The 26,648-nt window shown below is 43.3% G+C and overlaps 1 protein-coding gene across 2 annotated transcripts in view; it reads right to left on the bottom strand.

The window, feature by feature from the left end:
* Positions 1-6,836: 6,836 nt before the first annotated feature.
* The window catches only part of LOC120065267 (SPRY domain-containing protein 3-like), an 88,593-nt gene continuing 68,781 nt past the window's right edge, over positions 6,837-26,648 (bottom strand). The window contains exons 6-10 of one of the 2 annotated variants that reach the window (XM_039016104.1): positions 17,773-17,922; positions 9,799-9,856; positions 8,908-9,027; positions 8,599-8,700; positions 6,837-8,335 (exon numbers count right to left, since the gene is read on the bottom strand). In XM_039016104.1, the coding sequence (XP_038872032.1) occupies positions 8,160-8,335; positions 8,599-8,700; positions 8,908-9,027; positions 9,799-9,856; positions 17,773-17,922 (606 nt within the window). In that variant the 3' untranslated portion in view covers positions 6,837-8,159. The remainder of the gene's footprint in view (positions 8,336-8,598; positions 8,701-8,907; positions 9,028-9,798; positions 9,857-17,772; positions 17,923-26,648) is intronic. The other variant, XM_039016105.1, reaches the window with a different exon arrangement.

Raw genomic sequence — 26,648 nt, 5'->3', positions numbered from 1 at the left:
TTACTACACTACATTGAACCAAATAGCCTGATTATTTTAGTGATTTCTGAGGGAGCCTGATAGAAGGGACTGGTAGATTGTAGACGGTTGGATTAAAAACATTTAGTACCGTTTTGTATTTTTACGCTGGAAAGGCTGGTCTGTGTCTTTTTTAAACTGGGAGTGAATACAGTTACGATCTTTATGATACACAGCCCTGATTGGCGGATAGGATACACAGCCCTGATTGGCGGATAGGGTCGTCTAGACCAGGGTTTCCTAAACTCGGTCCTGGGGCCTCCCCTGGGTGCACGTTTTGGTTTTTGCCCTAGCACTACACAGCTGATTCAAATAACCAACTCATCATCAAGCTTTGATTATTTGAATCAGCTGTGTAGTGTTAGGGCAAAAACCAAAATATGCACCCAGGGTGGGCTCCAGTACTGAGTTTGGGAAAACCTGGCCTAGACCCTAGAGCAGGGGTATTCAACTCTTACCCTACGAGGTCCGGAGCTTGCTGGTTTTCTGTTCTACTTGATCATTAATTGTACCCGGTCTAAATCAGTCCCTGATTAGAGGGGAACAATGAAAAACTCAGTGGAACTAGCTTGGAGGTCCAGAGATGAGTTTGAGGGCTCTAGAGCCTACACCTTCAGAGTAGGACGATACATATTATGCAAATAAAAGATGACTTGTCATTGGTCAGAAAAATCAGATTGTGATGTAATGCTGTGGGCCAAAAACTACATCCCCTTTTTTTCAAAAGTTGTTACACTAAAAGGGCTTCATCAACATTTTCACAATTTCAGTGTTATTTCGACCCCGTAGTGTGGAAATATCAATAAAAAAGGGAAATCACGTTTGACTGCACTGCCCCTTTAAGTGGGCTAGTTAGTACAAACCACTGCCAGATGGATTCCAGGATCAGAGCTGCTTTAAATAATCACAAGCAGTCGCTTCATGGGTTTGATAGTACTTGATCTTGTAATATACCTTAAGAATCAAAAAAGGCTTGTGACAGAATGTGGTAATTTGATCCGGGATGACTAAACCAACAACCAATGTACTATCTGTGATGTATGTTTGGGTCCTTTCCCTTCCTGGGTGTATATTTTTAGTTGTCCTTTGACACAGTGCCTGTTTTAAATTGTATAAAAAGCATCCTATTTTATAATGAATTTAGAAAACTGGATAAATACAGGTTATTATATTTACCCTCAATGTTTTATACTTAATTTTTTGGGGTCCTCCATAAAGTAATCTTGGAATTGTACGTCTCGAGACGACCAAAGTGTTTGAAATAAATAATAAATGTTCTATCATTGATACATCTGTTGTCTTGTTTCAGTACATGAACTAAGGCCGGGATTCAATACGATCGCCCTTGTAGCCAGCTTTGAAAGGCAATGTTTCCGCGTTTTTGACATCACATTCATGGTGAATGCTGTAAATGTCAGCCCAATTGGAAATGACCTTTTAAATGTCAGATCTGCGTTTATAGCGTGCTTAACTCAGTACAGTGTTATGATACTGATGATTTGTCGCCACAGATTGTTTATTTACCTTTCTACTGTTGTGGCTAGATGGAAAAGGCCTACAGCGCCATCTATTGGTCGTGTAAGGGACAACAGTTGACATCTGTAGCATTGTAGCTAAGCCTAACCCTTTTCCTAACCTCTTTCTTAACCTGCCACGTTAATTATCCTAACCTGCAATTTAAACAAACCATCTGTGGGTACAAATCAGCAGTATCACCCATAGAGAATGATAGAGGCCTCTAGGTGCCAAAAGTCTGTATTAGAATGGGCAGCGCCATTTGAAGGCTTCCAACATTTTAATGTAGGCCTACAACGGTAAAAACATAAACTAACCATCTGTGGTGACAAATCAGCAGTATCATTACACCAGATTGAACCCCAGCCTTAAAGGGCACGTAGCAGCTATTTCTCAATGTCAGAAATGCATATACTAGTAACTTGGAGCACTCCAAGAAAACATTCCCAAATTACAAACTCTTAAATACATTTGTATAATACTGTAATATTGTTCTAAAAGTTGGGTTTGAGGTTTTCTCCAAATCAGCTCTAACTTCAAAAATAATCCCAAAACACTCCGTGGTCAGCGTCACAAAGCGCGTAACAACAAAATTCATGCTCACCCTTCATGTACTAGTGGGTTAAAACAAATACTTCTGGGCTAGTGGTATGGAGCTAGCTTGGTCATCAAGATGACCAAGATTTGTATGGTAGCAGGGTGTGGTAACACTTGCTATGCTAATGTGAGTATGCCTCTATGGCCACGCAAATGAAACACTTTGTAAAAAGTGGGATACATTTGTGAGAATAAGGCGGGCGAATTGGGCATCTACTCGTCAATCTGTCTCTGCGGCCAGCCAACCACCCCCTCGAGGAGAGAATGGACCCCGGAAAGAAGAGCTTGCTTGTCCACCTAAGAGCTATTGTGCCAGAGCGGCAAGGCCAGGCTGGGGAGAGAAGGCCACAACAGTAGCACATGGGAGCCGGCTCTAGGGGCAGCAGAACACCTCATTGTTCTGTCAGGACTGAGGTTCAGTAGTTAGTAGAGCAGGGAGATTGAACTGCCTACCACAGGGCAGTTTTATAGGACCTTTGTGGACTGTGCTTTACTGAAACAGCTTTTTTCTGTAACATCAAGGTGATGTGCTGCTACGCTCATCATCAGAGAGGAGAATCTTGTCCATTCTCATCTGCTCAGAATAGATTTTAATGCAGAGACAAGAATGGTATCCACAAGTTTATCTGACTCTAAGTAAATAATATAATTCCTCCCTGGTTTCAACGCACAACGGGATGTGAGGCTCTTTACTTAAATGAAATGGGCCTCATTGCCAAAATCCAGAAGCATCCCTTAAACTAGCCAAATGACACGTAAAGGAGAAAACACATCGCACCGAATGACGATCTGCCGTTCATTTGGCGCAGTGTGTTTTAGGGACCACCTGCCAGTAGGTGCCCCCTTTTCAAATGTCACGTTTGATGCCAGAGCTCTTTTGACCAGCAGGTGCCACTAGTGTACACTGTGTTGATTAAAGCCTAGAGTAATGAACCTATTTGACACAATGGGCTGTAAAACCTCAACGCTTCAAGACGCTTCGTTTCCCCATCACTAAAAAATTACGTCCGGCACTCTGTTCAAAGGTGTTAAGTGGTCTTGGCTGGTAAATGCTACCGGTGTTTCCGTGCCTTTATGAAAACCCTTGCCAGCCAGCTCATATATATATATATATATATATATATATGAGCTCTCTCTCTCTCTATATATATATATATATGAGAGAGATCATGAGCAGATGAGCTCCCAAATTTTTCAGGATGTTTTTAAAATTAGATAGATTTAGAGTTAGACAAACATCAATTTTTTTGTCAGGGACATATACAGGATGCTACCCTCTACAACATAACCTTCACTCCAAATCAAAACTCCAAACCTACAACCTGATTTTTGGATGGAATTCCTTGGAATGCTTCCTACACTCAATGATTATTATTCACAAACTATACATCAAATGCTCTGGCAAACAAGCAGAGACCTGAAAACACTATCCAACCTGGAGCTGAGTGAGTAATGCTTAGTCTGAAGCAATTTTTTATTTTCAAAAGCCAATAACAATTATATTTTTTACTTAACAAGGACTGAATGCTCAGGCTACCAAGCTTTGCTAGGACAAAGAGTTACAACTTCAATTAGCACTGACGTGTGAAGCGAGAGGTGTCGAAGCCTTTGAGCCCAACTAATGGCAGGCTACCCCACCCAGATCCAGAGGCCTTGAAGCCTCCTCCTGCTGTTCAAAGACCATCCCCTGGCATTTTCTACAAGAAATCTGCCTCCAGAAATAAAGGTTTCTCCCAAGTGGGTTTGACGCCTACTCCCATTGCCTGCTGCACTGCTGCTTGGATTCCACCTGGCGATCTGTTCACCGTCTGCCCTGGCCTGTCTGGTACAGGTACCCCCACCATACTCCCCCCCCCCCCCCCCCCTCCTCTCTCCAGAGGTTTCGCTCGCCTCCAGCACCCACGCACTGTTGGGGCGAATGACTCTGAACTTACAATGGCTAGCCCCAAGTTGTTATATATATTATTTTTTTGTTGTGCATTTTAATATTTAACTCATGACTCCTGCATGCTTTGTTGACTACAAACTTTCATTGCCCAACCGTGGGACAGACTATGTTTGTTCCCACATTCGGGACTCTGACTCTCTATTGGTTACACAGACTTTTGGCCTCCCATCCCATTCTAACCACCTCTTGCCGGCTTTGTATTCATGTTGCCTGATGAAATTGCTGTACAATATGATCTTGTTGCCATCTGATGCACATTGATGTCATAAATCAGCACTGCAGAGCACTCCCTGTACTATGCCGTGCCTTGATTGTATTACTGTTGATGATATCTGGAAATGTATATGTCACCCTGGTCCATCTACTGTTGCTAGCCCCAATTCTGACTTGTGCTCTGATATCTGCTTCTCTGATTTCTGCTCTCGTAAAAGCCTGGGTTTTCAGCACGTTAACACTAGAAGCTTATTACCTAAAATTGATCAATTGAAATTGTGGGTTCACAGCTCCAATCCAGATGTGTTGGTCATTACTGAGACGTGGTTAAGGAAGAGTGTTTTGAATACTGATGTTAACCTTTCTGGTTATAACCTTTTTCGGCAAGACAGATCTTCCAAAGTGGCAATCTTTACCAAGGATCACCTTCAGTGCTCGGTTGTCTCCACCAAGTCTGTCCCAAAACAATTTGATTTGCTGGTTTTAAGTATTCAACTTTCAAATAGCTCTTTGTTGACTGTTGCTGGGTGCTATTGTCCTCTGATCAGCACCGGCCTGTACCCTAACTGCCCTAAACTCTCTCCTGGCCCCTTACACCAAGTCTGAATTTGTCCTGCTAGGCAACCTAAACTGGGACATTTAACATTTAACCACCTGACCATGTCCTAAAGCAATGGGACTCCCTTAATCTTTCTCAGATTATTACCAATCCCACAAGCTATGGCTCCAAACACCCAGAAAAGGCTACTCTTCTTGATGTTATCCTCACGAATAATCCTGATAGGTATCAGTCTGGTGTTTTCTGTAATGACCTTAGTGATCACTGTTTTACAGCCTGTGTTCATAATGGCTGCTCAGTGAAACGACCTGTCCTGATTTGTCATAGACGCTTGCTAAAAAACTTTAATGAACAAGCCTTCCTTCATGAACTGGCCTCTGTAAAATGGTATAGAATCAGCTTGATCCCCTCTATCGAAGACGCTTGGACCTTCTTTTTTGAAGGTCCAACCTTAAATGTCCTCAATGATGTCACCATTGCCCTTGATTCTAAGCAATATCGTGGTGCCATTTTTATTGACTTGGCCAAAGCTTTTGATACGGTAGACCATTCCATTCTTGTGGGCCGGCTAAGGAGTATTGGTGTCTCTGAGGGGACTTTGGCCTGGTTTGCTAACTACCTCTCTCAAAGAGTGCAGTGTATAAAGTCAGAAAATCTGCTGTCTCAGCCAATGCCTGTCATCAAGGGAGAACCCCAAGGCTCAATCCTAGGCCCCACGCTCTTCTCAATTTACATCAACAACATAGCTCATGCAGTAGGAAGCTCTCTCATCCATTTATATGCAGATGATACAGTCTTATACTCAGCTGGCCCCTCCCTGGATTTTGTGTTACATGCTCTACAACAAAGCTTTCTTAGTGTCCAACAAGCTTTCTCTACCCTTAACCTTGTTCTGAACACCTCCAAAACAAAGGTCATGTGGTTTTTGTAAGGAGAATGCCCCTCTCCCCACAGGTGTGATTACTACCTCTGAGGGTTTAGAGCTTGAGGTGGTCACCTCATACAAGTACTTGGGAGTATGGCTAGACAGTACACTGTCCTTCTCTCAGCATATATCAAAGCTGCAGGCTAAAGTTAAATCTAGACTTGGTTTCCTCTATCGTAGACGCTCCTCTTTCACCCCAGCTGCCAAACTAACCTTGATTCAGATGACTATCCTACCCATGCTAGATTACGGAGACATAATTTAGAGATCAGCAGGTAAGGGTGCTCTCGAGCGGCTAGATGTTCTTTACCATTTGGCCATCAGATTTACCACTAATGCTCCTTATAGGACACATCACTGCACTCTATACTCCTCTGTAAACTGGTCATCTCTGTATACCCGTCGCAAGACCCACTGGTTGATGCTTATTTATAAAACCCTCTTAGGCCTCACTCCCCCCTATCTGAGATATCTACTGCAGCCCTCATCCTCCACATACAACACCCGTTCTGCCAGTCACATTCTGTTAAAGGTCCCCAAAGCACACACATCCCTGGGTCGCTCGTCTTTTCAGTTCGCTGCAGCTAGCGACTGGAATGAGCTGCAACAAACACTCAAACTGGACAGTTTTATCTCAATCTCTTCATTCAATCATGGACACTCTTACTGACAGTTGTGGCTGCTTTGCGTGATGTATTATTGTCTCTACCTTCTTACCCTTTGTGCCGTTGTCTGTGCCCAATAATGTTTGTACCATGTTTTGTGCTGCTACCATGTTGTTGTCATGTTGTGTTGCTACCATGCTGTGTTGTCTTAGGTCTCTCTTTATGTAGTGTTGTCTCTCGTTGCGATGTGTGTTTTGTCCTATATTTATATGTTTTTTTAAATCCCCGTCCCCACAGGTCTTTTTCCTTTTGGTAGGCCGTCATTGTAAATAAGAATTTGTTCTTAATTAACTGACTTGACTAGTTAAATAAAATAATATAGCTCCCTCTGCTGGCTATAAGTCTTTCATCCAAATGAGAGAGAAAAAACACACAAAGCAGGCCATCCTATAGAAATAGATACTCATCTTTATTTATAATCATTGCATACAAGTGCACAATTTAGAGGTGACACATACATTCATATCAATGATTAAATGAACCTAATATGAAATCAAATGACACTCGGTCAGGAACAGTTAGTGCATGATCTTCAGTTTTTTAAATCATAAAATACAATCAATCAGCACATTGCTTGAGTACAGTTCTGATATTACAGAAGATTAATCAAAACAAATTAAAATGGTCTAGAAAGGCAGATCTTGATTAAGTTTTTCATTTAACCTGTCATTCCACAATATAAATGAACCTCAAATGCCTGTAGTAATGCATCATAATACAGTATATCTACAATAAAGTGCTCGTGATAAAATGATATGGCATTATCATAGTCTTAGAAAAAAATGACATAACACAACATCCTAGTTATAGTCATTTGGATTTTGGCATACCCGAGAGTTGTATTTCTTGTCTGTGGGTTAAATTTTTTCAGCATTTTGAATACATTCCTTTAATAATCTCAAAATATAGTTGAACTAATAAGACTTGACTTGAATGATTGTTGCTAAAGACCTGGGATTGGTCCAGCATCTCTTTAAACTGGTTCTAGCATTTTTTATTGACATGATAAAAGTAAGCACTTTGAGGCACCCATACAGTATAGTCTTGACATATCAGCTTTGAATAATATTAATCTTCATACTATCTAGTAGCATGAGTTTCCTCTACTGATAGGAGTCAACCCAGAGTAAACTAAACTGAGGTGGGACTTCCCAGACAACATGCTGGATCCAGGAGTGATGTGAAGAAGAGGGATACTGCACTGTGACGACTCCAAACAAACTCCCATATTGGTCTAGCGTCATCCTCCCGACAGGGCCTCTAGCCTTTTGGGGCCCTAAGCGAAATTTTGTTGGCCAATTCTGCCCATTTTGCCATGGGGCAGATTTTTTTTTTCTGTTTTAAAGTTAATTTCCTGTAATTCTTCACATTTTGCCATGTTAATGATATCTGAGTGAAAGTGACTAACAAAAGCAATGGGCCCTGGGCATGCATCCTGCGTGACCTGTCAGTATTTGACCATATTTACTACAAGTTTAGATAGCTGGCAAGAATAATTTACCAATCTAAAAATAGTTAGCTGACATGGTTAATTGAGTGACTGTCAGTGACTGACATACCAAGAGGAAAATTGCTGATGCACAACCACATTTTTTGGGGGGGCCCCCTAGTGGCTTGGAGCCATAAGCGACCGCTTATGCCTGGAGCTGGCCCTGTCCTCCGAGTTTGTGGTGTGTGTGTGTGTGTGTGTCTGTCTGTGTTGGAGCCACTTCTCTCTGGTCATGTCCCTGCTCTCTTCACTCCATCCTCCCCCTCTCCTCTCACCCGCTTAGGGGGTGCAGGTCCACCCTGACCTTTTCCCCGGTGCTCATCATGCCGATGGTAGGATAGAACCCCCCTGCTGGCACTGCCACCTCCTTGCGGCCCACCACCTTCCCATTCCGTGTGAAGAACACCTAGCACAACACAAGGGGGCGACAGTGAGCTACTATTCACACTAGGGTTGGGGTTGATTCCATTTAAATTAATTTAGGATATGAACAAAAGTGACAAATTATTCTTAAAATTCAGTGCCTACTGTTTTACCACTCCTATATCAAATCAGAACACATCACATAAAACCCTAACTAATTCAACATAACCCCTCTCCTGCCTCTCACAGAGCTGACGCTCTGGCCCTGTTTGAAGGTTTGCTGATGTAGACAAAAGAGTCTCTCACCACGACCTTCCTCCCCATCCTCCTCCTCGTCGTTCATATAGAGGTCGTTCTGGACACGCCGCTGCTTAGGCTGCAACTCCGAGTCCCCGTCGTCACTGTCATCTGAGGGAGCCACATATGCTCAGAAAGACAGACACATGGCGAGACAGACAGATTGATAGACAGGGAGAACGAGGATACAGTTAACTAAGTATACTATTCAAAATCCCCACTCACATTTGCTGCTTTATTACATTTTTTATAATCCAATGACATTATTTGTTTCATGGTTGTCTGTCTCAGATGGCAGCAGCCTAATGGTGCACTCACCTCCACTGTCCAGGATGTAGTCCCGTGGGAACATGATGCCACAGCCCATGACGTCCCCCTCAAAACAGCGAGGGCCAAAGGCGTCCCCCACCCCACTACCCTGGAAGAGCTTCCCATCATCTGAGAGAGAGGGAAGGAGAAAAGAGAGAGTGTGTGTGTGTGTGTATATGAGAGAGCATGTATGCAAGTTTGAATCATTCGGTATTTCAATTCCATGCAAATTCAATCAGTTCAGAGTAAACAGAAAATTCCTACTTCAATGAATCTCCTAAATTAACTGAATTGAAAAGGAAAATGAGCCCAGCCCAGAACTTCCAAATGAGTGAGATGATTGAGACTGACTGCTGTGTGCTGAGCTAGAACATTAACTTAAAACTCCATTTGTCCTCATCTCAACCTCCCTCGGCAGTGGAATAGTCAACCAGAGGTCAGGGGGAATGCGAGAGGAAAGACCTACTTTCTCATCCTTAGGGTGGATTTTAGGAAGAGAGAAACAATGACATGGAACAGATGAAACATGAAGAGATCACTAGGTGGGGCTTCACCTAATCACCACTTTGGCAGATAAGCAGCGATAAACACACAGGCTTATCATAACAGTAACACACTGATAATGGTATCCCACCATTCATGGAGACTTGGACAACTCTCAGCTTCTCTCGCAATCTCTGGCTGAGCCCTACATGGCACCCTATTCCCTACATAGTGCACTACTTTTGACCAGAGCCCTATGGGCAGGAAGGGTACCACAGGAGTCGGTCTGACCAATAATTAGTATCATGCATGGCAAGCAGGTACAGAGACAGAAACATTCAAGCAACAAACCAAACCATCATGCAGGAACACTTGCAGACGGACAGATACAGACACTACATGACTCAGGACACTCACCTGCATGATAGGCTATGGAGCCCCTGCTCCAGCCAGGGTGTCTGTTTTTGGGGTAATCCTGTAAAATTAAGTGATAATATGTCAATGAGGTCTCATTTGACTCATACGAGGTGTCTGTGTATCTAATGACACCTTCCTGATACTGATTAATAGTGTGCGTGCGCACATTTAAATTCAGCAAAAAAATAAACTTCCCTTTTTCAGGACCCTGTCTTTCAAAGATAATACGTAGAAATCCAAATAACTTCCCAGATCTTCATTGTAAACGGTTTAAACACTGTTTCCCATGCTTGTTCAATGAACCATAAACAATTAATGAACATGCATCTGTGGAACGGTCGTTAAGACACTAACAGCTTACAGACGGTAGGCAATTAAGGTCACAGTTATGAAAACTTAGGACACTAAAGAGGCCGTTCTACTGGCTCTGAAAAACACCAAAAGAAAGATGCCCAGGGTCCCTGCTCATCTGCGTGAACGTGCCTTAGGCATGCTGCAAGGAGGCATGAGGACTGCAGATGTAGCCAGGGCAATAAATTGCAATGTCCGTACTGTGAGACGCCTAAGACAGCGCTACAGGGAGACAGGACGGAGAGCTGATCGTCCTCGCAGTGGCAGACCACGTGTAACAACACCTGCACAGGATCGGTACATCCGAACATCACACCTGCGGGACAGGTATAGGATGGCAACAACAACTGCCTGAGTTACACCAGGAACGCACAATCCCTCCATCAGTGCTCAGACTGTCCGCAATAGGCTGAGAGAAGCTGGACTGAAGGCTTGTAGGCCTGTTGTAAGGCAGGTTCTCACCAGACATCACCGGCAACAACGTCGCCTATGGGCACAAACACACTGTTGCGGGACCAGACAGGACTGGCAAAAAGTGCTCTTCACTGACGAGTCGCGCTTTTGTCTCACCAGGGGTGATGGTCGGATTCGCGTTAATCGCCGAAGGAATGAGCGTTACACCGAGGCCTGTACTCTGGAGCGGGATCGATTTGGAGGTGGAGGGTCCATCATGGTCTGGGGCGGTGTGTCACAGCATCATCGGACTGAGCTGGTTGTCATTGCAGGCAATCTCAACGCTGTGCGTTACAGGGAAGACATCCTCCTCCCTCATGTGGTACCCTTCCTGCAGGCTCATCCTGACATGACCCTCCAGCATGACAATGCCACCAGCCATACTGCTCATTCTGTGTGTGATTTCCTGCAAGTCAGGAATGTCAGTGTTCTGCCATGTCCAGCGAAGAGCCCGGATCTCAATCCCATTGAGCACGTCTGGGACCTGTTGGATCGGAGGGTGAGGGCTAGGGCCATTCCCCCCAGAAATGTCCGGAAACTTGCAGGTGCCTTGGTGGAAGAGTGGGGTAACATCTCACAGCAAGAACTGGCAAATCTGGTGCAGTCCATGAGGAGGAGATGCACTGCAGTACTTAATGCAGCTGGTGGCCACACCAGATACTGACTGTTACTTTTGATTTTGACCTTGGTTCAGGGACACATTATTCAATTTCTGTTAGTCACATGTCTGTGGAACTTGTTCAGTTTATGTCTCAGTTGTTGAATCTTGTTATGTTCATACAAATATGTACACATGTTAAGTTTGCTGAAAATAAACGCAGTTGACAGTGAGGACGTTTCTATTTTTGCTGAGTTTGTGTGTGTTTGTTTCATTGATTTAGTTTCCTGCCAATGTGCCATTGAGCCCCCAGGTGATCCAACAGAAACCCCAACAAAGGCCCAGTGTTGTAGCTGATAAGATCTGAAGATGAGTCACATTTAATGGGGGTGCACCCTGTCCATCAGCCCATACAATGGAAGTCCTCATGAAGGAACAATAAGAGCATTTATTTTCTAGTTCTTCAGCCAGCCTCCTCTACTCCATCTCTGCAATACATTTTAACACATAAGGGTCATTAAAATGATCTGGATTTGCAGCCATAAAACACTATGATGAGTCACTGCTACTCTGAAGACACCATTTGTTAAAGGCTTTACCCACAGCAACCGCTATCCATTAATGAAACAGCTTTCTCAAAACACTCAGATGCTAATCTTTAACACACCGTGGGTAACATCAGCTGGGGATGGCGTCACCGGAGCTAATAGCCCTAGCTTCTATGATGGTATTATTCACTGAAACACACAGTAACAAAGACATGTACTGTGGCGCCACCAGGTCACGACTAATGCTAACTGGTTTAGAGAAGAATGAAAAGAGAGCTGCCTTTGTGCCAATGGAAGCCGCTATGGCCACAGTGGCAAGGGCTTTATTGGTACAGATATGGAGAGATAAAGACACAGGGAGGAGAGGACAGTGGATAAAGAGAGGGTCAGATAGTGGGAGAGGTATGGAGATGGACAGGTGAGGCAATGGAGAGATGGGAAGATGAGATTAAATGGGAGTATGTTTAAGGGATGAAAAAGTTAAGATGAAGAGCATGATAGATGAGAAAGAAAGAGATGGAGAGGTAGGAGACCGAGAGATAGAGGGACACAGGAATGTGTATCACACCATCCCACTGTTCTCCAATAAAAAAGGAGTCAAAGTTGTCACTGATCTGCTTTCACAAGTGGTTTATCAACGGGGATGACATCCGCCTTTGATTTTTCCCGTGAGAGGTAATGGTTCACAATCAACACATTAATGAGAGGATGGCTCATTGGGCCTGCTAGGAGGTGAAGGTGAGCAGTGGAAGTCTGAAACCTCAGGAATGGCAGACTGCTGGATTTATGATGTCCCACCAGAACTGCCAACTGCTCCAGAAAACAATCCCCGGAAAACAAATCAGTGAAATCACAGAGCTCTATTTTCTCACCCTCATCCAGCCTTTAGTGCCAAGCAACACACACAGACAAGAGTGCAAAGGTTTAGGAGGTAGGGAGAATGACTGTGTGTGATATGACATTAGGCAACCCCAGAGATTAACAAGGGTGTGGACTTGATCAAAGGTAGATGAATTGGGCAAACGTAACTAACTGACATCAGAATGGTTTCGCTTCAACGCCCAATGGAGGACTTTCATTCATTGTCATTGTCTGGGTACAACACATCCTTACAACAGCCATGGGAACACAGTGGTTAGCTATCAGGAGGTACAGGCCAAAGATAGAAGACACCAACACATATTAAAACCTCAATAATAGGGTTTACCTAGGAAAAACTTCCAAAAGTACAATTCATGGTAAACAGGATTTGGAGCACAAAAAAAAAAATAGGCAGACATCTACTTCTTACGCTCAAGGCTTTGCTTCATACTCTGATGAAGCACAGGTATCCTGACGTTTCTCCTCTGAATAAGTCATTTTGGAGAGTTTTTTCCTGCCATTTGTTGTTGAGCAAACCTACTCCCCTTTGTTTGCTGAAACGGGGAGGCCTACCTGAACTGTGACTTACTTGAAACTCTCCATGATGTCGCAAGAGTGGGAGCTCCAGATGCAGTCAAAAAGGTCAAGAAGGATCCAGCAGTATCGAGGGGCTCTTATTTCCAGGTTCTCGTCTGATAAAATAACTGACATATCTGAAGGAGCAGCTCTTTGATTTATATTAAACAGGATGTGCAGATTCCATGTTGATTAAATCTCTGCTGTCATAATGAGTTCAGGTGTCTCTGTATTGAGCAAACAGTCATTAGACAAGCCCTCTCTAAACTGCCTGACAGATGATATTTCCACAATATGGAGATAATCACTGTCATGAATTATACAGAGAGACACCGTTGGAAGGGGTCCAAATTAATTACTTTAGGATATTAGCTTTATCTACGATATTATCAACTTGATCTTTCTAACCCAGAGAACGCAAGCACTTGCTGCATACTTTTCTTTTTATGTAGTTTCTTTCTGTGTATGGTGCTACTCAGTGGTAAGCAACTCATCAGACAAAAATGCCCAGCTACCTAGCGGCTAAATAGCCATGCTTGGAAAACTGCCACACTGTGAAAGTTGTCATTCACTGGAAATAGTTGAAGGAGGATAGGATAGTCATGGCTGAGCTAGCGAGATAAGTGATAGCAACATTTGACCAAAGGCACTGACTGGTTAAACAACTACCTCAGTTTCTTTTTCATTTTACCTCCTTTGCACCCCGAAATTAAGGTTTGATTAGCATCTAGCCTAATTCCACCTTTTTAGATGGTGCCCATCTTTCCCAATCATTTGGAATTGAGGCCTGCATATACAGTTGAAGTTGGAAGTTTACATACACCTCAGCCAAATACATTTAAACTCAGTTTTTCACAATTCCTGACATTTAATCCTAGTAACAATTCCCTGTCTTAGGTCAGTTAGGATCATCACTTTATTTTAAGAATGTGAAATGTCAGAATAATAGGAGAGAATGATTTATTTCAGCTTTTATTTCTTTCATCACATTCCCAGTGGGTCAGAAGTTTATATACACTCAATTAGTATTTGGTAGCATTGCCTTTAAATTGTTAAACTTGGTTCAAACGTTTCGGGTAGCCTTCCACAAGCTTCCCAAAATAAGTTGGGAGAGCTGGTGTAACAGTCAGGTTTGTAGGCCTCCTTGCTCGCACACACTTTTTCAGTTCTGCCCACAAATTTTCTATTGGATTGAGGTCAGGGCTTTGTGATGGCCACTCCAATATCTTGAATTTGTTGTCCTTAAGCCATTTTGCCACAACTTTGGAAGTATGCTTGTATCATTTTCTGGAATTTTCCAAGTTGTTCAAAGGCACAGTCAACTTAGTGTATGTACACTTCTGACCCACAGGAATTGTGATACAGTGAATTATAAGTGAAATAATCTGTCTGTAAACAATTGTTGGAGAAATGACTTGTGTCATGCAAAGTAGATTTCCTAACCGACTTGCCAAAACTGTAGTTAGTTAACAAGATAGTTGAAAAACGAGTTTTAATGACTCCAACCTAAGTGTAAGTAAACTTCAGACTTCAACTGTATATTTGAATGCACATTCAGAATTTGTACAACAGATGGTGTGTCGGTGTTATATGTGGATTGGTATGAAAACATTTGATGTGACAGAGTGAATTAAGAACCGTAGAATGCTATGGAAGTATAACATGTTTCAGATGGACTCATTCTAGGCTAGATAATGAGAATGTAGGGTGATGATGACGATCATAATAGTGTCATTGATGTTCATTGTGCTGGAGATATTTAATGCAGGGGACTTTAATGCAGGGAAACTTAAATCTGTTTTACCAAATTTCTATCAGCATGTTAAAATGTGCAACCAGAGGGGGAAAACAACTCTGGACCACCATTACTCCACACACAGAGACACATACAAAGCTCTCCCTTGCCCTCCATTTGGCAAGTCTGACCATAATTCCATCCTCCTCAAAAATCCTCAAAAATTAAAGCAGGAAGCACCAGTGACTAGATAAATAAAAAAAGTGGTCAGATGAAGCAGATGCTAAGCTACAGGACTGTTTTGCTAGCAGACTGGAATATGTTCCAGGATTCCTCCGATGTTATTGAGGACTACACCACATTAGTCACTGGCTTCATCAATAACTGCATCGAGGACGTCGTCCCCACAGTGACTGTACGTACATACCCCAACCAGAAGCCATGGATTACAGGTAACATTCACACTGAGCTAAAGGGTAGAGCTGCCGCTTTCAAGGAGCGGGACTCTAACCTGGAAGCTTATAAGAAATCCTGCTATGCCCTCCGACGAACCATCAAACAGGCAAAGTGTCAATACAGGACTAAGATTGAATCATACTACACCAGCTCAGACGCTCGTTGGATTTGGCAGGGCTTGAAAACCATTGCAGACTACAAAGTGAAGCACAGCCGAGAGCTGTCCAGTAACACGAGCCTACCATACGAGCTAAACTACTTCTATGCTCGCTTCGAAGCAAATAACACTGAAACATGCATGAGAGCACCAGCTGTTCCGGACAACTGTGTGATCACGCTCTCCGCAGCCGTTGTGAGTAAGACCTTTAAACAGGTCTACATTCACAAGGCCGCAGGGCCAGACAAATTACCAGGACGTGTACTCCCGAGCATGCACTGACCAACTGGCAATTCTCTTCACTCACATTTTCCTTCTTTTTTTAAAACCCCTTTTTTCTCCCCAATTTCGTGGTATCCAAATGGTAGTAGTTACAGTCGTGTCTCATCGCTCATCAGCGTGACCTGCGCCCGGCCCGCCACAGGAGTCGCTAGTGGGTCCCTGCCAGCCAAACCCTCCCTAACCCGGACAACGCTGGGCCAATTGCGCGTCACCCCATGGACCTCCCGGTCGCGGCCGGCTGCGACAGAGCCTGGGCTCGAACACAGAATCTCTGGTGGCACAGCTCTTAGACCACTGCGCCACCCGGGAGGCCCCTTCACTGACATTTTCAACCTCTCCCTGTCCAAGTCTGCCTGTGCCCAAGAACACTAAAGTAACCTGCCTAAATGACTACCGGCCTGTAATACTCACGTCTGTAGCCATGAAGTGCTTTGAAAGGTAAGTCATGGATCACATCAACACCATTATCCCAGAAACCCCAGACCCACTCCAATTTGCAAACCACCCCAACAGATCCACAGATGATGCAATCTCTATTGCACTCCACACTGCCCTTTCCCACCTGGACAAAAGGAACACCTATGTGAGAATGCTATTCATTGAATACAGCTCAGTGTTCAACACCATAGTGCCCTCAAAGCTCATCACTAAGCTAAGGACCTTGGGACTAAACACCTCCCTCTGCAACTGGATCCTGGACTTCCTGACAGGCCGAATCCAGGTGGTAAGGGTAGGTAACAACACATCCGCCACGCTGATCCTCAACACAGGGGCACCTCAGGGGTGCGTGCTCAGTCACCTCCTGTACTCCCTGTTCACTCATGACCTCATGGCCAGGCACGACTCCAACGCCATCATTAAGTTTGCCGATGACACAACAGGGGTTGGCCTGATCACTGACAACGACGAGACAGCCTATAGGGAGGAGGTCAGAGACCTGGCCGTGTGGTACCAGAACAACAACCTCCCCCTCAACGTGATCAAGACAAAGGAGATGATTGTGGACTACAGGAAAAAGAGGACCGAGCACGCCCCCATTCTCATTGACGGGGCTGCAGTGGAGCAGGTTGAGAGCTTTAAGTTCCTTGGTGTCCAGATCACCAACAAACTAACATCGTCCAAGCACACCAAGACAGTCGTGAAGAGGGCATGACAAAACCTATTCCCCCTCAAGGGACTGAAAAGATTTGGCATGGGTCCTCAGATCCTCAAAAGGTTCTACAGCTGCACCATTGAGGTTGCATCACTGCCTGGTATGGCAACTGCCCGGCCTCCGACCGCAAGGTACTACAGAGGGTAGTGCGAATGGCCCAGTACATCACTGGGGCCAAGCTTCCTGCCATTCAGGACCTCTATATACCAGGCGGTGTCAGAGGAAGGCCCTAAAAATTGTCAAAGACTCCAGCCACCCTAGTCATAGAATGTTCTCTCTGCTACCGCGCGGCAAGCAGTACCGGAGCGCCAAGTCTAGGTCCAAGAGGCTTCAAAACAGCTTCTACACCAAGCCATAAGACTCCTGAACATCTAATCAAATGGCTACCCAGACTATTTTCATTGCCTCCCCCCTTTTACACCGCTGCTACTCTCTGTTATCATCTATGCATAGTCACTTTAATAACTCTACCTACATGTATATATTACCTCAACTAACCGGTGCCCCCGCACATTGACTCTGTACCGGTATCCCCCGTATATAGTCTCGCTATTGTTATTTTACTGCTGCTCTTTAATTACTTGTTACTTTATTTCTTATTCTTATCCGTATTTTTTAAAACTGCATTGTTGGTTAGTGGCTAGTTATTAAGCATTTCACTGCAAGGTCTAAACCTGATGTATTCGGCGCATGTGACTAATAAAATTTGATGTCAGTGCTAGAGTTGGGTCCAATCTGGCCCCTGCATGCCCTGCTAGCACAGCATTTCTGCTGCTTACTTTCCTATATGATAAGGACACGTACCCTGCGTGCCAGTCCCAGGGCGATGTAGCACTTCTCTCCTGCATCAGTGATCTCCAGCTCATAGTAGTGGCAGCGTGTGTTGAGGGGTAGACAGGCCTGGGCCAAACCCACATCCACGATGCTTTTCCTTTTACCCACGTACTCCAACAACTGAGGGGCAGAAGGATGGTATCACACAACACAATAAGGCAACTATTTATAAATAAATAAATATAAATAAAACGAATTGAAAACCCAATCTTGCACAAAGATTGTACATTCAGTACAATTTAACAGCATTAAGGATACAGGGCCAGGGAAGTAGAGAAGAAGCACATTCTTCTCAGCACACAACTACCCTCAGGACAAGAACAACAGACAATTTATGACATGATTATGTCATATATTGACGATAACAACACACTGTTGGCTCAGCACAAAAAAAAAAAAACGTACATTTTGGCCTGCAGTCTATTCTCTTTTAACCTGAGGAAGAAAGAAAAAATAACAAGGCATAGAACTGTGCTAATTACCTTCAACTAATGAAGGCAATACCTCAAAACTGTTTTCAGTGGGAATGTATTCAGGGTTTGGGCAGTATCCAGATTTTCATACCGTTCCTGTTCTATAACGGGTTATACATATTACCGCCAGTGCACACAAGGGCGCTATTTATTTCCAAAGTTTTTGTTGTTGTTGACGATATAAAAAAAAATGCTTACAAAGGCTAACAAATTACTAGTTAATTCCCATAGTGGATGCTAGCTAACAAGTGCAATCAAACATAAACTAATTGCAAGGACAGACAACCCAGCTCCTATCTTAAAAGGCTACTCACAGTTGTGCTGCACACACAAAACTAATTTAGGCAGCAGGGATCCTGAACCAGGAGTGGATTGATTGTCTCTGCTGTAACCAAGAAGCTTGATCATGCAAGCTAGCAACTTAGCTAGCAAGTTAGGGACAGTAAGACATTTACTGGGGTAAGGGGGTGGTCCAAAACAGGGGAGAGTTGTCTAACTTTTTTTTGTTGCATAGGGAGGGTAGTGTTTTTCCCCCCTGGTTTGCACTCGCTCTTTTGTAGGTTTTACTATATAATTTCTTCCATCCTAGCCAAATGTCCTTATCTGTTTGCATGGCCTCTCCTATATTAAGGTGTTTTGGTACTTCCCTTATGCACTATGCTTTTCCACATGCTAACTTTGACTATACCACAGGTCAATATAGTCTACCAATCTAACTGTCTATCCTGCCCTCTATCCACCATTCACAGTGACAATATTGGTAGGTGGATGTCAAGATCTGCAATAGGCTAACTAGCAATCACACCACACATAAAAGCATTCAAAGCTGCATAAAAGTTCAATATGAATCAAAAAGAACAAATAGAAATCGCTGACAGGCAGTAGAGAGGCCAGGTGCATCACTGCGCATGAAATAACTCAAAAAGCTCCCCTATTGATCTTGTTTAGGGACAATATAATTATCCTTCCTAGACTAGTCTATAACAAACACCACAATGCAATGAATAATTTAATTATTGTTTTCAAGTGAGTACAAAATTCTACTCTAGGCTGCAGTGAAAATGTCATTTGAATAACGGCACAAAAGCCCTGTGACTTAAAATGTTTCATTCCATTTGGATCAGTTGTTGTTCTACTCTCCACGGTTTAGAAGGTCTAGAAAGTCACAGTAGCAGGTCAGACTGGCTGTATTCTTACTTCTGATAGTGAGATGCCTGTTGCATATTTTCATTCTCCCAAATCGTCCTATAATAATGTGGCCACATGCTCCAGGCAGGCCAGTTATTTAGGAAAGCTTAACATGTGCTCTGCCTCCTCTTCAATCCGAGTTTATTTCCTCTTTTTTTATTTCACCTTTATTTAACCAGGTAAGCCAGTTGAGAACAAGTTCTTATTTACAACTACGACCTGGCCAAGATAAAGCAAAGCAGTGCGACAAAAACAACAACACAGAGTTGCACATGGGATAAACAATCGTACAGTCAATAACACAATAGAAAATCTGTATACAGTGTGTGCAAATGAAGTAAGGAGGTAAGGCAATAAATAAGCCATAGTGGCGAAGTAATTACAATTTAGCAATTAACACTGGAGTGATAGATGTGCAGATGAGGATGTGCAAGTAGAAATACCGTTGTGCAAAAAAGCAGAAAAAAACAAAAAACAAATATGGGGATGAGGTAGGTAGTTGGGTGGATGGGCTATTTACAGATGGGTTGTGTACAGGTGCAGCGATCGGTAAGCTGCTCTGACAGCCGATGCTTGAAGTTAGTGAGGGAGAAATAAGTCTCCAACTTCAGTGATTTTTGCAATTCGTTCCAGTCATTGGCAGCAGAGAACTGGAAGGAAAGGCGACCAAAGGAGGTGTTGGCTTTGGGGATGACCAGTGAAATATACCTGCTGGAGCACGTGCTACGGGTGGGTGTTGCTATGGTGACCAGTGAGCTGAGATAAGGCGGAGCTTTACCTAACAAAGACTTATAGATGACCTGGAGCCAGTCTGTTTGGCTACGAATATGTAGCGAGGACCAGCCAATGAGAGCATACAGGTCGCAATGGTGGGTAGTATATGGGGCTTTGGTGACAAAACGGATGGCACTGTGATAGACTGCATCCCATTTGGTGAGTAGTATGTTGGAGGCTATTTTGTAAATGACATCGCCGAAGTCAATGATCGGTAGGTTTGTCAGTTTTACGAGGGTATGTTTGGCAGCATGAGTAAAGGAGGCTTTGTTGCGAAATAGAACGCTGATTCTAGATTTAATTTTGGATTGGAGATGCTTAATTTGAGTCTAGAAGGAGAGTTTACAGTCTAGCCAGACACCTAGGTATTTATAGTTGGCCACATATTCTAAGTCAGAACTGTCCAGAGTAGTGATGCTAGTCGGGCAGGTGGGTATGGACAGCGATCAGTTTAAGAGCATGCATTTAGTTTTACTAGCGTTTAAGAGCAGTTGGAGGCCATGGAAGGAGTATTGTAATGCATTGAAGCTCGTTTGGAGATTTGTTAACACAGTGTCCAAAGAAGGGCCAGATGTATACAGAATGGTGTCGTGACTATCCCAGTGCACATAGAACCTAATGCTTTAATATAGCCTAAATGTTAATAATTAAAAACTTTATTATGTGTCATAAACACAACCAGTCACAATGTTGTAATCTGATTAGGCTACTTCAAGTCTCCTGTAGGCATGCGCACATTCATCCAAAATATAATTCCAGTATCCTCAAAATGGCATGACATTAACCAGGTTCCATCCAACCTTTTTATGGGGATAAAGTACGTTGGATAAAAAATGTCACGACAGGCCTAATGGAAACAGCACATTTGTTGGTAAACTTTCCAAATGTCGACAAAACAAAATACGCTGGACAAGGTGGGATCTTTTTGTGTCTGTAAAATTAATTGTGCGAAAAATGTGGTGGAAATGCTTTTATGCACAAATATTGATATAATATCCCGGGTCCCGGGTGGCGCAGTGGTCTAGGGCACTGCATCGCAGTGCTAGCTGCGCCACCAGAGTCTCTGGGTTCGCGCCCAGGCTGGGCTGGGTTCGCGCCCAGGCTCTGTTGCAGCCGGCCGCAACCGGGAGGTCCGTGGGGCGACGCACAATTGGCATAGCGTCGTCTGGGGTTAGGGAGGATTTGGCCGGTAGGGATATCCTTGTCTCAGTATGTAAAATGTATGCACTCTACTGTAAGTCGCTCTGGATAAGAGCGTCTGCTAAATGACTAAAATGTAAATGTAAATAATAACCATCATATCAAAGTAAACTTGGAGTCACGTGATAATATGTTGTGTGGTGAGCACTTTCGCTATACCTATGCAACATTTAACTTATTTTTTATTCGGTACATGGGATTTTAACCGCAAAAGTCAATTTGAATATGCACTACATACACTGCTCAAAAGAATAAAGGGAACACTTAAACAACACAATGTAACTCCAAGTCAATCACACTTCTGTGAAATCAAACTGTCCACTTAGGAAGCAACACTGATTGACAATAAATTTCACATGCTGTTGTGCAAATGGAATAGACAACAGATGGAAATTATAGGCAATTAGCAAGACACCCCCAATAAAGGAGTGGTTCTGCAGGTGGTGACCACAGACCATTTCTCAGTTCCTATGCTTCCTGGCTGATGTTTTGGTCACTTTTGAATGCTGGCGGTGCTTTCACTCTAGTGGTAGCATGAGACGGAGTCTACAACCCACACAAGTGGCTCAGGTAGTGCAGCTCATCCAGGATGGCACATCAATGCGAGCTGTGGCAAGAAGGTTTGCTGTGTCTGTCAGCGTAGTGTCCAGAGCATGGAGGCGCTACCAGGAGACAGGCCAGTACATCAGGAGACGTGGAGGAGGCCGTAGGAGGGCAACAACCCAGCAGCAGGACCGCTACCTCCGCCTTTGTGCAAGGAGGAGCACTGCCAGAGCCCTGCAAAATGACCTCCAGCAGGCCACAAATGTGTATGTGTCTGCTCAAACGGTCAGAAACAGACTCCATGAGGGTGGTATTAGGGCCCGACGTCCACAGGTGGGGGTTGTGCTTACAGCCCAACACCGTGCAGGACGTTTGGCATTTGCCAGAGAACACCAAGATTGGCAAATTTGCCACTGGCGCCCTGTGCTCTTCACAGATGAAAGCAGGTTCACACTGAGCACGTGACAGACGTGACAGTCTGGAGACGCCGTGGAGAACGTTCTGCTGCCTGCAACATCCTCCAGCATGACCGGTTTGGCGGTGGGTCAGTCATGGTGTGGGGTGGCATTTCTTTGGGGGGCCGCACAGCCCTACATGGGCTCGCCAGAGGTAGCCTGACTGCCATTAGGTACCGAGATGAGATCCTCAGACCCCTTGTGAGACCATATGCTGGTGCGGTTGGCCCTGGGTTCCTCCTAATGCAAGACAATGCTAGACCTCATGTGGCTGGAGTGTGTCAGCAGTTCCTGCAAGAGGAAGGCATTGATGCTATGGACTGGCCCGCCCGTTCCCCAGACCTGAATCCAATTGAGCAGATCTGGGACATCATGTCTCGCTCCATCCACCAACGCCACGTTGCACCACAGACTGTCCAGGAGTTGGCGGATGCTTTAGTCCAGGTCTGGGAGGAGATCCCTCAGGAGACCATCCGCCACCTCATCAGGAGCATGCCCAGGCGCTGTAGAGAGGTCATACAGACACGTGGAGGCCACACACACTACTGAGCCTCATTTTGACTTGTTTTAAGGACATTACATCAAAGTTGGATCAGCCTGTAGTGTGGTTTTCCACTTTAATTTTGAGTGTGACTCCAAATCCAGACCTCCATGGGTTGATAATTTTTGTGTGATTTTGTTGTCAGCACATTCAACTATGTAAAGAAAAAAGTATTTAATAAGAATATTTCATTCATTCAGATCTAGGATGTGTTATTTTAGTGTTCCCTTTATTTTTTTGAGCAGTGTATTTACCAGACTTATCCGCAACAAGTTAATTTGATGGAAACACAACTCTGATGGGAAAATGCACATGAAAATTTGTCGCCAATTGGATGGAAACCTAGCTATAGACACCCTAAAGACTCTGGGAAGTGCACTAGTCCAGTGTCACTTTGATTATGCCTGCACATCATGGTTATGCCAAACATTTAAAGAATAAGCTACAGACCAGCCAAAACAAGCATGTAAGAATTGTACTTAAACTCCCACCTCATACTCATCAAGAGGTCAAGCATTTTAAGCAGCTAGTATGGCTATCTGTGGAAAAAAGACTAGTTTTAATTCAATTTAGTGTGGTCCACAAAATTATCACGACTCAGTACCCAGGTACTTATCCAACAACTTTTCATTTGTTAAGAATGTCCACCAGCATAATACCAGAGCCAGACACTCTAATGTTCACGGTTATAAATATATATATATTGTTTAGGCCTTTCCAATGCATTGATATACAAATGATTATTACATTCTAAAATGTGAGAATAATGTGGACCTGCCTGACTAAATAAATTGGATGCATGGCGATTTTTCTGTAGCCTATGTGGCCAATGCAGGCACACATAATAAAGCCATGAATAGTGGTAGAATTAATCTCACCATTTGAAGCTCACCATCGCTGTTTTTATCATGAGAAAGTGACCAAAAACATTTCATTTTGTGATGGAAGGATTTGTATGGAAAGTCAGAATGTTGAAGTCAGAATTAGATGATGTTGTCATCCTCATAATAAGCGCACATGGTTTTTCCGCAACAGAATAGCACAACACCCTTCAATTGAAGCTACGAGAAACAAACAAGTGGCCACGTCTCTCACAAAAACTGATCAAAAAATCTTATCACCGATATTTATTATGGAGCAGGAGAACTTATAAATTGCCTACAATAATTACAAGGACTTTTCAAGCATCAAATTGAGGAAATGTCTGATTTTCAAGGTAGGCCTTTTCCAGTACTTTAATTTCTGAGCTCAAGTTCAAGTAGGTGACCTCAAGGCCTTTGTGTTGTTTAAAATTGCAGGTGTAACATGGAAACCAAAATGTATTTGTCATGTTATTTCATTAGTAGATCATATTGTGAAGAAGCCCACTAGGCTGTAATTTGTTGTCATTATATCCAGAATAATTAATAGGAATAGCGTTGGGTGTTGCACAATAGTCTATCCTACACGATTGCGCACAGTAGACTCACAGTAGACAGTAGACACAGTAGACAGTAGCGCACAGTAGACAGTAGACTGTGTCCAATCCGAGGCATAAAAACATGAACTCATTACCTTGATGCTTTCTCAGTTAGACCTAACGAGACTCTGCTGTAAATCAAGCAGCTAACAGATGATCAACATCAATTCGCTAGGGATATTATATCTAACGTGGATCCAGGCACAACTGTCTTGCGTAACAAATGAAACACAAACATTATGGTGCTTCTACACCTGCATTGCTTGCTGTTTGGGGTTTTAGGCTGGGTTTCTGTACAGCACTTCGAGATATTAGCTGATGTACGAAGGGCTATATAAAATAAAAATAAAACTTGATTGATGGGCATTCCTCGCGAACAACTTTTTTCCAGCACTTTGGCAGTTGTTGCATCGCATGCGGTATCACAACAGCTGTTTGTCACATGGCTGTCATTCAGAAAAGTCCTTTCTGTATCAGATGATGTGTGAAAATATCATGGCGTAATTAAACAGCTCAACACCAAATGCACATCCAACAAGTATTATGCATAATTATTGAAGAACCAAGGTAAGGTGCCTCTCGATTTGAAGCATTCGATTTTGCAAGTTAAGAAGCATTTGATTTTTCAATGACATACATTTCGGGGGATTTGTGTGCCCATGAAAACTGTTTTCACCCCGTAACATAAGGAAACACGAAATGTTATGTTACACTGCATTTCTGAGCTCTTTATACAGAGAACGGTCCAACAGCTAGATCCAGGATTCTTACAGGGTTCAAGTTAAATGTCTAATTTAACTGATTAATGCTTAATATATTATATAACGAAAACTTACACTGACATAAATGCAGGGACAGAAAAGTAAGATTTTATGTCACACGATTTGGACAAATCCATCAAGATAACAACCATGGGGTTTAAACATAGATTTAAAATCAACTCGTGAATTTTATTGAATAACTATGTTCCCCCCTGATATCTTAACGTAATTATATGTTTTTTTAAATGGCAGATTATTATCAACAGCTGTAACAAGTTGTCCAGCGTAGGAAATCCTCACTGGTACCCTAGTTTATAGAAAGACCAATATGCATCTTCCTTTCGACCAAAACCCACCACTGGAGTGCGCAGCCAAAGAGCTCTATTTTCATGTCATTAGACCATAGCACCGGTTACAATCCAAGCATTTACATTTGTTCGATGACATAAAAATAAAGCTCTTTGGCCATGCACACCAGTGGTGGGTTTTGCATCGAAAGAAGGATGCATATGCAGAAAAGAACCCCATACCAACTGAAAAATATGGTGGTGGATCTTTGATGTTATGGGGCTATTTTGCTTCCACTGGTCCTGGGGCCCTTGTTAAGGTCAACGGCATCATGAATTTTAGCCAGTACCAGGACATTTTAGCCAAAAACCTGGTTTGTCTCTGTCAGGAGGCTGAAACTTGGCAGAAACAAGTGGATCCCCCAGCAAGAAAATAACCCCAAGCACACATCAAAATCCACCAAAAAGGTTAATTGACCACAAAATCAACATTTTGCAATGGCCATCTCATTCTGCGGACTTGAACTCCAATCGAAAACCTGTGGTTTGAATTGAAGAGGGCAGTCCATAAGCGCAGACAACGGATATCAAGTAACTGGGAAAATTCTGTATGGAAGAATGGTCTAAGATCCCTTGTTCTCCAATCTCAGAAAACATTTTAGAAAAAGGCTCAGTGCCATTATCCTCGCAAGGCGAGCTATTGAAAGGTGTTGAAAACAGGGATGCCAATCATTTTGACCCCCATCTTTTTGAGAGAAAAAAATATGACTTGTGCAACAAAATCTATTTCTCTGAGCAATTCTATTAATATAAAATAATATAATTTCCCCAAAATTTTGGAGCATACAATATAGATCAAAACAGTATTTTTAATCTTTATCAAGGTTGCCAATAATTTTGGAACTTTTTTGGGGGGGATGGTATTGAAAATCATAGTGTGGGTATTTCAAAGTACCCCTGTATACGGTATATACGGTATACCACCCAAGCCTAGAATGTACCATTTGTACCATGGACAAATTTAGGATTTAGGTTACAACAGACCTCTCTGTGGTGCTTGTGAAACTATAGAATCAGGCAGACATGTACAGACACACACACACACCCTCAGATAGAAATATTACAGCAGTGGAGGTCGATGGGGCCATGGGCTCTTGAAGGCTTT

This window comes from Salvelinus namaycush, chromosome 20 (genome assembly GCF_016432855.1).
Source record: "Salvelinus namaycush isolate Seneca chromosome 20, SaNama_1.0, whole genome shotgun sequence".
Classification (NCBI taxonomy): Eukaryota; Metazoa; Chordata; class Actinopteri; order Salmoniformes; family Salmonidae; genus Salvelinus; species Salvelinus namaycush.
Note: the sequence above shows the minus strand (reverse complement) of the source record. Positions and strands in the feature narration are given on the sequence as shown.